Here is a 15,302-nt window from a genome sequence, read left to right as displayed (position 1 = left end):
AAAACCGATACGCTCTTTCCAAAAGTTACACTTGAGTCAAAAAATGTTCAATTGCTGTTTAAAATTCATATTTCCTCCAACCCAAACGGAGTACAAACTTTCATTCGGATCAAAAATACATGTTTTTAAAATCTGCATTTATAGGACGACTTTATTAGGAATTGCACTATTTAAGACAACTCGGAAACAATTTGCCAAGCAAAGAAGAATCATTATTCAGTGCATTCAGTTTTTTTTTATTTTTCTGCAATTGAATGAATATAAATTTATGAACAATCCATTGTTGGAAGAAGTTGTTAGTGGTGTACAAATAGATTGGAATTAGCATAACTGCTGGCATGTCCATGTCCGTGTTTCTCATACGATGAGTCTCCTCCGTATCCTCCCTCATAGTGTCCATAAACCTGTGGGTGATGAGCGTGACCAACTCGCTTCACGTGCGCTTGGAAGCCATTGTGCTTATCGGAAGTGTATTCCACAATACGTTCGGTACCATCAGGTTCATGTAGAGAGTATTGACCCTTCACGACATCCCCATCACGATGTTCCCATTGCTGCTTATTATCTCCGGTCTTGTGATCCTTAACACCGTACTCAAACTTATACTTTGGATAGGCGTAATAATCTTTGTGGTCGTGACCATCGTATCCATCTTCCCATTGGGCCGAAACTACTACCGCCAGAGCGAGAACGAAAGCGAACTGAAATTGAATGATTTAAAAAAAAATTTTATGAAAATTATCCAAAAATGTGTACCAACCTTTAACATGATGATACTAATTACGATGGGATGTATCCGATTAGAACAATAAACGATTACTGATATCGGACAGTTCTACAATTGCCACATTTATATACCCAATTCGATTCGGTAAAGTTCCTCACCCATTTGCACATAAATTTCATTCTTGCATGAACCGAAATGCGAATGAAGGATAGATTTAATTAAATTGGAGAAAATCGACAGTGTTTGCCCCAAGTCATGCGGAACGGAAAAAAGATTGTTAGGTTATCTGCATTCCTCAGCGGAATAGTAAACAAAATGTTGGAATGCACTTTACAACTATCAAACAATTTTCCTTATAAATGAGAATAAATCGTAAAATGGAACATTTTTCAAGTGTGGAATTAAAGACGATCACCTGGTGGGAAAAAAATGCAAGTGTCTACATCATATCATGCTAGATGGGATATTGCAAAATTATCTACGATGCGTAATGAGGCTCTTCTTCTAGGGTCAAAGTCACCAGTGACCTCTTCGAGAGCAGAATGTGATAAGGTCTATCAGTTATAGTAAACAGAAAGATGTAAGTCGTTTTCCACCACTAACCACTTTGCCCCAAACCAACATAGTAGTTTGTAGATGAATTATTCGCCGAAATTAAACTATATATCTGTTCATCTCTACTAGAACATATGAACAGTCGTCCCAACTGATGATTTGGTTGACGTCAATCTACCGTCGCCAACTGGATTTGAAGATGTACCGGATCTGATTAGGTTGGATCTGACTTAACCCTCTACAGCCCAAGACCGCCTTTAGACGGGCTTCGCGGATTCTCTTTTCCAACTATTCATGTTATTTTCAATGTTCACTTTCACTAGAACTTCTTTAGAATATTTTCATCTATCACACATACACATTGTTTTTATGCTGGCAGCTTTCTGCTAGAAGTATTTTATGTTGAAAGTCAGAAATTCGAGATAAAAGTGGAGTAGGTTTTTCAGATAAATGAAAAACTCGGGCGGTAGAGGGTTAAGGTTGCTTTCGATCACGTCGATCGCAAAATCCTGCGACCAAGGCTGAACAAACTTGGGATTAACAGGATGAGTGTTGTCGATTCTGCTATTCAAATAAAATTTTCTATGTAGCTTTCATATGCCAGAATACAAGTACTCTTATTTCGACAATGCTTGCGATAATCTTCGATATCAATGCCAATGTGTGCTTTGCAAATCAATTTGATTTGATCGGTTGTAAGCATTGTGAATACAACTGCACGCAATATGTGAAAATTATCCAAGTAACGGAGGTCATCATGAATGAAATGCATAACAGACTCCTTTAGTTTCTGGAAATTGATGAATCAAAGAAATCGATGGCATATATAAAGGATTGGAATTTATTTAGCATTTTCTACCTTTTTTTCGTTCCGCATGATTTGAAACTTGCAGTGTCGTTTCAAGATTTAATTAAACCTATTTTTCATGTGCATTATTGCACATGCAAGAATAGAAGTCACGTGAAAACAGCTGCAGAACAGTAACGAATCGAATTGGGTATATAATGTGGCTTCGACCGAACTGTTCGATATCAGTAGTCGTTTAGTGTTTCATTCGAGTGCATCCACATCATAATAAACCATCATGTTGAAGGTTAACTTAAGAGTTCTGGAACATTTTCATCACAAAATGCCTAACTCCTACCATTTTCAGTTTGCTTTAGTTCTCACTCTGACAGTAATCGTTTCGGCCCAGTGGGAAGGTGAATACGGAGGTCACGATCACAAGGATTATTACGCTTATCCAAAGTACAAGTTTGAGTACGGTGTTAAGGATCCCAAAACCGGAGATATCAAACAACAATGGGAACATCGTGATGGAGATGTCGTGAAGGGTCAATACTCTCTACATGAACCCGATGGTACCGAGCGTATCGTGGAATACACTTCCGACAAGATTCATGGATTCCAAGCACACGTGAAGCGAGTTGGTCACGCTCACCATCCACAGGTTTATGGACACTATGAGGGAGGATTTGGAGGAGAATTTTCATATTAGAAACGTGGCTATGGATATACCAGCGGTTATGCCAATTTTCATCGTTCGTGCACCATTAATCTCTATTTCAAACAATGTCTGTTTTAACTGTGTATTTATCTTGATCGCATCCCTGAAATAAATATATCTGAATGTACTTTTGAGCCTTTCCTATTTATTTGAAGAATTATACCACACACTATTGCATAATTGACGTAACCGCCATCATCATCATTTGGTGAAAAACGCATGCTAGTTGTCTTTGTCTCAAATCATGTCTATTAACATTCTCAATATACAGAGCCTCCGTATTCGAATAATCGAGCACGAGTTCGATTCCCATTTTGGTCGAGGGATTTTCGGTCGGATTACATGTGTATTCGCCATATTTCCATTTCCAATACCTTGAGTGTGAGAGGTGAATACATTCGAATACATTCGTGGCGTGCTCAGGGTCTTTTTTATCCCATTTGTTTATTTTTGTTTATTTAGGCTCATTGGCATTTTAATTGTAACAGAACCGGATTTTAATCATGTACATTTTACATGTTTTATCGTATCTGTAAATTTTACATTACACAGTAGCCATTTTCAGGCATAAGAGTATTCCTTCTGTACACCCAAAATTATTTTGACGTAGAACTGCGTCTTTCATTAAGGGTGTCAAATCAGAAAACGGGAACGGATTTTCACGATTTACATACTAAACGAATCGGAAATTCCGTAAGATTTGTTTAATATGCCATACATTAGAATACCCTGGTTAGTGAATGGTTAAAATTCATAAAAACTTTAAGTGTTTCTATTTGCCCATATATTTGTTCTGTCAAATGATGCACGCGGTGTTGGTTAAGGTTGTGCACCAAAAAATTATTTGGGAATACCAAGCATCTTGAATGTCTTACTGGAATGTTATAAGTTATTTGGGTTCGCGTGCCAGTCGCAAAACTGCCTTCAATTAGGATTGCATTTGCGCTAATATTGATCATAATGAAGCATTGCTACTGTTTTCAAGGTAGTTACTAACAAAAAGAGTTTATTTCTCTTGTTTAGTCATAAAGAAAGTAAATGTTCTGGAATTTTGTATGTGGATAGGTTTTGCTTGCCAGTAGCAAAACTTCCTCCATTCAGGGTGACAGCTGCGCTTCTCTCGAGCATGAGAAAGTAATGCAACTTATTTCGAGGCCAGTAATATTAACAGAAGCGTTTCTTTTGAGAATAGCGCAAAATGATGAGAAATGTTTATATTGCTAGTAGTTTCAAGCCACCAATGTATGGCTCTGTATGCATGCTATGGTGAACGCTTGTTTGGCGCTTGGTTTACGCTTAGCTTGTACGAACGATATGCTGCTGCAACATGTATATAATCGACTGTAGCAGAGTCTATGTCAATTTCGAAAAAGGCCACCGGAATAGCCTTCGAGGTAAATTTTCAATGCATAGACATGAAATAAATTGCGACATACGATTGTTTTGCGGCAAGAATGAATCATCAATCAATTATCGTCAACTGATTCTACAATGAAAAAATCATTTCAGAGATTATTCTACTAAACAGTTGTTTCTAAAATTTCACAGCATTATAGAATAATATCCGAAGGTATAAACAAGCGACTTATATAAAATAACAGCGTAGTTCTAGGTCAACAATGCGGTCGTATCTTGGACACAACCTCTTATAATTTTTTTTGCACATGTTTTGGCATTCCGATTTATTACATTAAATGAGCCTAAAAATAACAGAAAATGCGCTACTCCCCAATACTTGTATATCATTTTTATAATACAACCATTTCATGCCAAACTAATATAGTGATTCTCAGATTTCCATGAAAAGAGATAGTATTGATCTTTATCGCAAAAAATTAGACCCCTATTTTTTAATTTTTCCGTTAGGGTGACCGTTATCATTTTAGGGTGGTCCAAAAAGTAATTTTTTTCCACTTTACTCAAAAATGACTTTTTTCGAAAATTCATTACTTTTGAACCACTAAACCGATTTAGATGATCGACATATCAAATTGAAGCCAAAAATTATTGAACTTGCAATACAAATGGATGTTGTTTTAGTAATTATTGATTGTATTCGTTTTTTATTGTTTTCATGGCTTTGGACTAGAAGCTGTTATATTTTTTTTATATTTTTTCTTGAATGTAGAGGCTTTCTTGCATTACATATCTCAATATCAGAGATTATATTTTTTCGTTTTTGCGATATGATTTTTAAAAGTTAACCGGTGGTCCGAAAAAGACATTTTTCCCCTTTCATCCAAAATATACTTATTGCAGAAATTCATAACATTTGAACTGCTGAACCGGTTTATATGATCGACAAATTTAATTGAATCCAATATGCTAACTATCTTCGAAAAAATATCACACTCGCGGGTAGATTGGATTCTAGTCGCATAGGTCTAGTCCAGTCACATAGGAATATTGAACGAAGACTTAGAACATGTTAAATTTGTAGAATAATAGCGCAAAAACGAAAAATAGCACCTCTCTGATTTTCGGATATATTATGTAAAAAAACCTCAGCTTTCCAGAAAAATCTAAAAAAATATAGCACCCTCTGAAAAATCGAGAAAACTATGAAAAACAAACTCAATCAATAATTACAAAAATGAGAATCCAAATTTTTCGTAAAAGTAATATTTTATCAAAGAAAACTAACTCACCAGCTTCAATTTGATATGTCAATCATCTGAATCGGTTCAGTAGTTTAGAAGCTATGAGTTTTTGTATTGGAAAAAAGGGAAAAACTGTATTTTTAAATCATCGGTAACAAACGCATCTCTGATATCGAGATATGTTATGTAGAAAATCCTCAGCTTTCAAGAAAAATATAGCGCCCTCTGGTCCAAAGCCATGAAAACAATAAAAAACGACTATAATCAATAATTAAAAAAATAAAATCCATTTGTTTTGTAAGTTCAATAATCTATATAAATAAAAATGTAAAAAATCAAAATGTAAATGCAAAATCTGTTGGTAAGCGGAAAACCCGAAGAAGGGAGGGTCCGATTTTAGCCTCCTGTATTTTGTTGTATTCGTCTCTTCCTGTAAATCAATATAGCGGAGAGAAAAATCGTAAAATTCGGAAAATTGAATTCCCATATGTTCTACAATTAGCTAAACGGTGTTAGTCCATTTGATGTTGGCGCTAACGAAATTGATTTTTGATCGAATGTGGAAAAGGATTTTCAGACGGAATAACGTTTTCCTATATCTTCTATCTATATGTGTTGGTGTGCCACAAACCCGAGGAAGGAATGGTCCGATTTGAGCTGTCTTTAGTTTGTAATATTCTCTGTATCAAACATGTATTCCATGCAACGGAGGCACATGTTATTTCCAAACGCTTGAGGAATCTTGACGAGAATTGTGCCTGAATATAATTTTATATTATAAGGACCATTTTTGTAGAAGTACTAGACGATTTATATTGAAAGGAAATTGTAAAGGGTCAAAGGGTAATCAATCAATGAAGAGCTCAGTGATTGGACTCGATAACGTTCACTTAGTAAGAAAACGTGGTTGTTTGAAAGTATTCAAATAAAAAAAAATTGTTTTGGGCGGGACGAAGTTCGTCGGATCAGCTAGTTTTTAATAAAAATCTAAATCTAAATCGGCTCGATGGTTCAAAAGTTATGAATTTAAAAAAAAAACATTTTTGGGAAAAAGTGGAAAAAATTGATTTTTCGGACCACAAAATGGAAATGTGCACCCTAATACAAAAATAAAAAAATACGAGGCTAATTTATTGCAATAAAGAACATAATTACCACTTTTGACGAAAATATGAGAACCACTCTATCGGTTTGACATGGGATGGCCGAATATATATATGCAATTTCAATATAGGATCAATTTGAGTGAGCGAAACAGGAGACACATTGCAAATGAGCATGTATTAAAGCTTTTCGTATAGTTTGCTCGTATAGATTCTCGTTTGTGTTCTTCTTTTTACTGTTAGAAAACACTTTTCATCTTCAATTTATAATGAGGTGTAATATTATCACGTATTTATACAACAGCAACAGTAGCTTTATGAATAGCGTGATCGTGTTAAACAGCCTTGTATTGTAGCCGGCCTTGGTTTGATCCCCGTTGCCATCGTTAGAATTTTTTTTGGTACAATCCCAAAAGAGACGAAAAAAGAAAAAAAAAGAAAGAGATGTCTGCTCCCATACATTTAAATATTTTGAAGCTTTTGAAACAGATGCTTTTATTTGTTCATTTAGTACACGAAAAAGCAGTTTTTCTGCCGAAGATGAAATGTTTTCTGCCTACGCTAGTTTATATGTATTCCTTAAAGCTATCGATCTTCGTGTGTGATTGTCCTTATACACTTAGTTTTTCCTTTTCCTTTTCCTTTGTGAGAGATCGGATCCCTTCTTAAGAATAAGATGAAATGTAAATACATATTAGATATAAGATAGGTTTAAGAATTGAGTGTGATGAGTGTGATTGAGTGTGTGAGTGTTATCATTGTCAATATATCTTCATATCCCCTCCTTTTCCTGAAGAAAATATGTCACCCTTCTAAACTCGAGCCGACCGCGAGTAATCGGTTTCCTATATTATTAACATTAGAATTAAGGAAAAATGTATATATATACTATTAACAATACAGTAAGGAGTTCGGCTCCTTTAAACCTATGTAACTGAGCCTGTAAAAATAAACGATTTAAATAAAAAAAAACGCTAGTTTAGGTGTAGAGAAGGCAGTGTTGCGCATTATATCTTCAAGGTTACGAAAAAAGATACAGTTTCACTTTTCTATTAATAAAATAATTTATTTTTTAGAATTGGTTGTCTTTTAAATCCAATTATGATCCATTTATTTGGATCACGTAGATCATACACGTAAAACAGAGCCGAAAAATCAAGCAGTCGCCATAAAATCGAATCGTCGAATGAAATGTTGAAATTCATTAAAAATATATCTTGAAAGATACTTACTTCTATGAAATGGAGTCATTAATTCTCTAACACTTCAATATCCGACCAATGAAACAATATATTCTATTGCAGTATAATAAACTTGAAATTAGTTTTGTTTGATAGAGATATACATTCTTTGACTTTGAATAACCTTTCGAACTATAAAAGGACAATCATATTAGTTTGATCTCAATTTATAGGAGGCAATGGAGCAACACATCGATATTCTAGAGCAGGGGTTTTCAAACGGTGCTCTACGGGAAATTTGTGCTCTGCGAAGTTATAGCAAATGCTCCCGGTTGAAAACTCGCCTTGAAGAAAAACATTCTTTAATTTAATTTCACTGGACATATAGTGATTTATCTTGTTTTCTTCGGTTCAGATGTAGTGTAACTGCGATGCGCAACCGAAATAGAGTTTTACCCAGTTGGGTGATGTCAATGCAAATAGGATTTGTTTTATTGATTCAAAAATGTAGGTGCTCCGTCAAATGTTTTTGGTATAAAAAGTGCGCTGCCATAAAAAAAACTGAAAACCCCTGTTCTAGAGCATTTACAAGACATCACGAGGAAGAGAAACCAAAGACAATGTTACAATGAAGGATTTTTTTTCTAAATTAATGATTAATTTTAAATAATGAAATTATTGAAGAAGACAAAAATTCAGAAAAAATGATTCAGTAATGTGAAAAGAATAAATAATAAACAATAAACAATAAACAATAAATAATGAATAATAAATAATAAATAATAAATAACAAATAACAAATAACAAATACTAAATAATAAATAATAAATAATAAATAATAAATAATAAATAATAAATAATAAATAATAAATAATAAATAATAAATAATAAATAATAAATAATAAATAATAAATAATAAATAATAAATAATAAATAATAAATAATAAATAATAACTAATAAATAATAAATTTTCTATATTTATATATATAAAAATCTCGTGTCAAGATGTTCGTGGTCGAACTCCTCCGAAACGGCTCGAACGATTTTCATAAAAATAAGCACATAAAATTTAGTAGGCATGATAATAGGACGTAAACTGTATATGATACCACTAGGGTATCGATTACCGTATGTTTAGTACTGATTAGGGTGGCCATATACAGAAACAAATCAACTTTTTTTTATTAAATTTGGCATAGAAATACATATAACCTCAAAAGTTTTTTTCCCTTGTTGGTTTTGGACCCTTGTTAAAAGACAGATGGCAATATGTCCGATACTTCGAGCTTTCATCCACACATGCGCCAATAACCTCAATTCTGCTAAAGCCATGAACAAGTCCGGCGAACTGGAAGATATTTCGGATAAACATAATGAATTATTGAAATTCTTCAAATCGTACATGCGCGGATCGAAAACTGACCATCACGTTATTGTCATCAACCCTAATAAAACGCCGGATGGAGAACACGTGTATACATTCCATGCGAATGTTTATTGAAGATATTGCTAAAATCATGGTAGGCGACTGCTCAGTGCCGCGAGAAATTGTGATTCGAAGAAGAAATAATAATCTCAAGTTCATCGTTGACACACACCATTCAAACGACATTCTCTATCGTATTTTTCAATTGTAATAAAGTTCCTAAGGTTCCTAACATATACCATCACAACGTAGAATTACTTGCGAATGATATAGAGGTGGAGTGCGAACGACTGCGATTCTAGATTATTAGTGAGGAAAAATACACTCACTTACGAGACGCTATCATGAGCAATGCCGACACAGCCTTTGCTATTACTAGGCCAAAACGCATGCATTGACATGACAGAAAGTATGTTCGAACAAAAAAAGAATGAAATTGAGAATGAACTTCATTACAACATTACACTTATTGGGTCCCACACCTTGTTGGATGTATTCGGGTGGATGGCAAACGCAAGGATTACTTCATATGCACATTTTTATTCTGGATCGTCGATAAAATACGCTATTTAGAAATCGATAGTGTAATTTCCTCAAAAAAATCCAGATGTGTCTACGTCTACTACACACCCGTATTCTGCAATCCGATCGAGTCAAAATCATCCGAATCAATTGTAATATCACATTCTGTAATCCGTTCGACTTAAGTCCAATCGGGTTGTGCAAATGTGGCAACCTTGAAAAGCAATGCAATATGGACGTCATTGAGCTTCGTGTTCCATTTCAGTGGAGCGAAATGTGTTACAAATTTTTGAGCCAAATAAACACGCATTAAACACAAACATTATAAATCTATTATGTGTTCTTTCTAACACAATGATACATTCTCTACAGGTAGGGAAAATATTGAACGGAAATTTTCTCTGATAATTATTTTACATTATACCTAATGTTTTGGCGCAAATACAAGGAGATTTATAGAAAAAATTGTTAAGTTAGTGTCAGGATTATTTCTGCTAAGTATTTAATATTTTAGTATTATTTCATTCAAATTCCAACAATTTGAAAATGCTTCCGGGTCTGCTAATGAGATAATATGGGTTATTGTTCGATATTGTGGATGTCCAATACATCAACGAAGAAATACTGATAATGATGGACAATCATCCACAAAAATCAACAACGTAGACATTGACATTGAAAATCATCGGTTAGTACCATATTCGCCACAGCTGAGCAAAACATGAAATGCTCATATCAATGATGAGTTTTGTGGTTCGATGAAGCGCAACAAATACATTTGCAACAACAATTGTAATTTTTATTTATTCTCTTTATTGATTGTCTCTACTTTACGACAAAAATAGTTTTTTTTGTTACATTTCACGTTCATGAGAACAAGCATGTCAGATTCGTTAATGAAATAAATCGAATTAGCAAAAGGAATGGTTTCTGTTTTTTGTCGGCGGTCATTGACTTGGTGCTCTATTTTTATTTATTTATTCAGTCTTCGCCAAGAAATTGTCGGACAGACTAAAATTCAATTATTGAGTCCTTATAACAAACACATTTCTGGACATATCGAATTCAAACAAATGATACACTTCATTGAACCGTTGGCAACAAACATCCAAGGGATTATTCTGTCCGTATAGAGTACGATGTGCTGCTTGCCGGAAGAAAAAAAATTGTCTGGTTGTTCTACCTGGAGCGTTGATTCGAAGCTTGCCCAAAACTTCAGCACAGTCAGGATTGTTGTTAAGAAGGTCGAAAATCAGCAGTCTCTGGAGAAATTCTCGTCGTTTCTGCAGTGTCGGTAAGTGAATCAGTGCGCAAGTGAATCAGTGCTCTATTCCTCGGTATGTCAAACACAAGTATGAACACAAAAGTCACGAGCGTTTCTCGTATATGTAGATCGTTAGAACATTTTTTTTTTTTTTATCCAAAATATATATTTTTATTAAGGCTCATATGGCGTCAACCTGACGGGGCCGGGAGTTCAATATTTCGACAATGTTTGCCTTATAACTATGTTAGTAATATGTAACCGATTACTCGCGGTTGGCTCGAGGTTAGTATTACAAGTGTTTTCGTAATTGTGATGTTGCTGTCTTCAATGATTTGTACCTGTGCCCGACACGGGATACTTCCTATTGGGATGCAGCTGACCATTAATCAGCAACGCCCCCCTAGTCTGTACCCCATATCTAGCGTGGTGCGTCTTCTCGAGGAATCCAGGATAGAATGGTCACTAGCCGGCGCAATCATCAGCTCGTGTAGAGTTGTCATGAGCGGTACAACCTTTGGATTTTGTTGAATCATCAGTGGACTGCACAACCTTTGGCCCGTGTATCTGTAAAGAGTGTGTGTATGTATTGCCGCGACTAAGTAAAAGTTTATAGATCGAATAGGAGGGATACGAAACAGGGACACAACGAAGGAAAAATCATTAAACGTTGACATCGGCGTTCCTGAGGAACAGGTATAGATGAAGCAGAAGATCAGGATCACGGCTACCTAAGATATCCCGGACGGGGATATCCGATTGTCTGCCTTTTGCTCTCAGTGCTCTAGAGAGCTGAGAGCGAGCAGCATGGAACCGGATACACGACCAGACAATATGCTCGATGTCGTGGTAGCCATCGCCACAATCACAAAGATTGTTTGCTGCGAGCCCAATTCGATAGAGATGCGCGTTTAGGTTGTAGTGATTGGACATAAGCCGAGATATCACGCGAATGAAATCACGACCGACATTCAATCCCTTAAACCAAGCTTTCGTCGAAACCTTAGGGATAATCGTGTGTAACCAACGACCGAACTCATGTTCAATCCACATGCGCTGCCAACTAACGAGTGTGTCCTGACGAGGAATGTGATAAAATTCGTTATAAGTAATTTGCCTTTCAAAAAGTGTGCCTTCTGAAGCGCCCACCTTAGCTAGCGAGTCCGCTTTCTCATTCCCCGGAATCGAGCAATGAGAGGGAACCCATGCTAAGGTAATCTTGAATAATTTTTCGACCAAAACACTCAATAGATGTCTTATTCTTGTTAGGAAATAAGATGAGCGTTTATCAACTTTCATTGAGCGGATTGCCTCTATTGAGCTGAGACTGTCTGAAAAAATAAAATAGTGGTCGATGGGCAATGTTTCAATGATCCCTAATGCGTAATATATCGCACCCAGTTCAGCGACATACACGGAACAAGGATCTTTGAGTTTGAAAGAGGCACTGGAATTTTCATTGAAGATGCCGAAGCCAGTGGACCCGTTTATGCATGAACCGTCAGTAAAGAACATTTTATCAGATCTAACTTTCCCATATTCTGCCGAAAATATCTCCGGAATGTAATCGGAGCGTAGATGATCTGGGATTCCATGGATCTTTTGTCGCATGGACAGATCAAAATTGACAGAGGAATTGCAAAAGTATGGGAAGCAAACTTGGTTGGAGATGCCCGGTGAAGGGTGCACTTCATGGGTAAGGTACTCATGGTATAGAGACATAAAACTTGACTGAGGAGTCAGTTGGAGTATATTTTCGAAGTTATCAATCACCAATGGATTCATGATCTTGCAACGGATGAGAAATCTGTAGGATAATTCTGTGAACCGAAGAGTAAGCGGGGGTACTCCTGCCAAAACTTCGAGACTCATCGTATGTGTCGAATGCAAACACCCCATGGCTATACGCAAGCAACGATATTGTATTCTCTCCAGCTTGAGAATATGAATCCTGGCAGCTGATCGGAAGCAAAAACTGCCATATTCTAACACTGATAATATCGTTGTTTTGTATAACTGAATGAGGTCTCCTGGATGGGCACCCCACCATGTTCCGGTTATTGTTTGGAGAAAATTGATTCTTTGCTGGCATTTCTGTTTCAAATACGCAATGTGTATTCCCCAGGTACATTTAGAGTCAAAATATACTCCAAGGTATTTGAAAAACATCGAGTGCTTGATCGTTTTGCCGGATAGGTGAAGCTGGAATTGGGCGGGTTCGTGCTTACTAGAAAAAAGGACCATTTCAGTTTTCTCCGTAGAGAATTCGATACCCAGCTTGAGAGCCCACGTGAACAGGTTGTTCAGGGTATCTTGCAAGGAATTTTGCAGAACGGCGGGATTAGTACCCGTGATGGAAATAACTCCATCGTCTGCAAGTTGTCTCAACGTGCAATCTCTAGTTAGACAATCATCTATATCATTGACGTAAAAACTGTACAAGAGGGGGCTTAGGCAGGAGCCTTGTGGGAGGCCCATAAAACTGTAACGAGAAGATTTCAAGCTGCCATGATTGAAAAACATGTGCTTTTCTGAGAGTAAATTGTACAGGAAATTATTCAGAATTGGTGAAAGTCCACGATTATGAAGTTTCTCTGAGAGAATTTCCATGGAAACTGAATCAAATGCCCCTTTGATATCGAGAAAAACGGAAGCCATTTGTTCTTTGCGAGCAAATGCGATTTGGATTTCAGAAGATAGCAGCGCGAGACAATCATTTGTCCCTTTACCTCGGCGGAAGCCAAACTGCGTATTTGACAGCAAATTGTTCGTTTCGACCCACTTGTCCAAACGAAGTAGAATCATTTTCTCTAACAATTTACGAATACAGGATAACATTGCAATCGGCCTATACGAGTTGTGATCGCAAGCCGGCTTGTTGGGTTTCCGTATGGCTATCACTCTCACTTGTCTCCAGTCATGCGGGACAATATTCAGCTCCAGAAACTTGTTGAACAAGTTCAGCAAACGCTGTTTTGCCAAGTCGGGAAGATTCTTCAACAAGTTGAATTTAATCTTGTCCGACCCCGGAGCTGAATTGTTACATGAGAGGAGGGCAATTGAGAATTCTACCATCGAAAAATTCTCATAATCGCATTGGAGCGGAATATCGCGTACGACGTTTTGTGCAGGAACGGAATCGGGACAAACTTTTCTTGCAAATTTGAAAATCCAACGGTCAGAGTATTCCTCACTTTCATTTGTATGGTTCCGGCCACGCATTCTCCTAGCCGTATTCCAAAGAGTGCTCATAGCTGTCTCCCTTGACAAACCATTGACGAACTTCCGCCAATATCCACGCTTTTTTGCTTTAATCAGACCTTTTAGTTTGGCTTCTAGAGCTTGGTACTTTCGAAACCATTCCACTAATCCAGTTTTCCTGAATTTTTTGAAAGCGGATGATTTTTCAAGGTAGACCTTTGAGCACTCTTTGTCCCACCAAAGTGATGGAGGACGACGTCGGAAAGTGGTAGCAGGAACTTTTGAGCTTGAAGTGCGCTTTCGTAAATCAAACTCGATATAAAGTTATACTCTTCGAGTGGAGGAAGTTCATGCATTGAAACAAGTGCTTCAGATATTATTTCTGCAAATTTTCTCCAGTCAATATTTTTCGTGAGGTCATACGCAATATCGACTGACTCACGAGAACCTGATTCATTGGCGATCGATAAAATTATTGGCAGGTGATCACTACCGTGGGGATCTTGGATTACCTTCCACGTGCAATCCAGGGATAATGAAGAAGAGCAAAGTGATATGTCTAGCATACTTGCCCGTGCAGGAGGGTTGGCTATCCTAGTTGCTTCCCCTGTATTTAAAACTGTCATGTTGAAGTTGTCGCACAGATCATAAATCAACGTGGCACGGCTGTCATCATAGTGTGACCCCCATGCTGTTCCATGGGAGTTGAGGTCACCTAAGATTAGCCGCGGCTCCGGCAATGCCGCGATGATATCAAAAAACTGATGGCGGCCGACGTTGGTTCTTGGAGGAATATATATCGAGGCAATGCAGAAGTCTTTGCCATTGATTTGTGTCTGGCAAGCGACAACTTCAATGCCTATCATCGATGGGAGAGTGACTCTATAGAAGGAGTGACATTTTTTGATCCCCAATAGTACGCCACCAAACGAGTCATTTCGATCGAGGCGAATAATGTTGAAATCGTGGAAATTCAGCTCGTCGGCTGAAGAAAGCCATGTTTCACAGAGGGAAAATACATCACAGTTAGAACTATGAACTAAAAATTTAAATTGATCTAGTTTAGGGATGATGCTTCTGCAATTCCACTGTATTACAGTGGTCAAATCCTTGACCTCTTGCACTGAATCAGGCATCGAGGGAAATGAACGCTGCTAAAAAACCACATTTTTCTTTCAAAAATGTTCTCACAATCGGAAGCAAACATAATACTA

The 15,302-nt window shown here is 36.8% G+C and overlaps 2 protein-coding genes across 2 annotated transcripts; one reads left to right on the top strand and one right to left on the bottom strand.

The window, feature by feature from the left end:
• Positions 1-296: 296 nt before the first annotated feature.
• Positions 297-769, bottom strand: LOC129781469 (cuticle protein 19-like). Its single transcript, XM_055789182.1, has 2 exons — positions 761-769; positions 297-701 (listed from the first exon to the last, which is right to left on the bottom strand). The coding sequence occupies exons 1-2, from the start codon at positions 767-769 to the stop codon at positions 297-299; spliced, it is 414 nt and encodes a 137-aa protein (XP_055645157.1).
• A 1,554-nt stretch (positions 770-2,323) lies between these two features.
• On the top strand, positions 2,324-2,886 carry LOC129781470 (cuticle protein 19-like). Its single transcript, XM_055789183.1, has 2 exons — positions 2,324-2,376; positions 2,437-2,886. The coding sequence occupies exons 1-2, from the start codon at positions 2,368-2,370 to the stop codon at positions 2,779-2,781; spliced, it is 354 nt and encodes a 117-aa protein (XP_055645158.1). The 5' UTR covers positions 2,324-2,367; the 3' UTR covers positions 2,782-2,886.
• The last annotated feature ends 12,416 nt before the right edge of the window (positions 2,887-15,302 follow it).

This window comes from Toxorhynchites rutilus, unplaced genomic scaffold (genome assembly GCF_029784135.1).
Source record: "Toxorhynchites rutilus septentrionalis strain SRP unplaced genomic scaffold, ASM2978413v1 HiC_scaffold_110, whole genome shotgun sequence".
Classification (NCBI taxonomy): domain Eukaryota; kingdom Metazoa; phylum Arthropoda; class Insecta; order Diptera; family Culicidae; genus Toxorhynchites; species Toxorhynchites rutilus.
The sequence above is the reverse complement of the archived record's forward strand: the minus strand, read 5'-3'. Positions and strand labels throughout refer to the sequence as shown.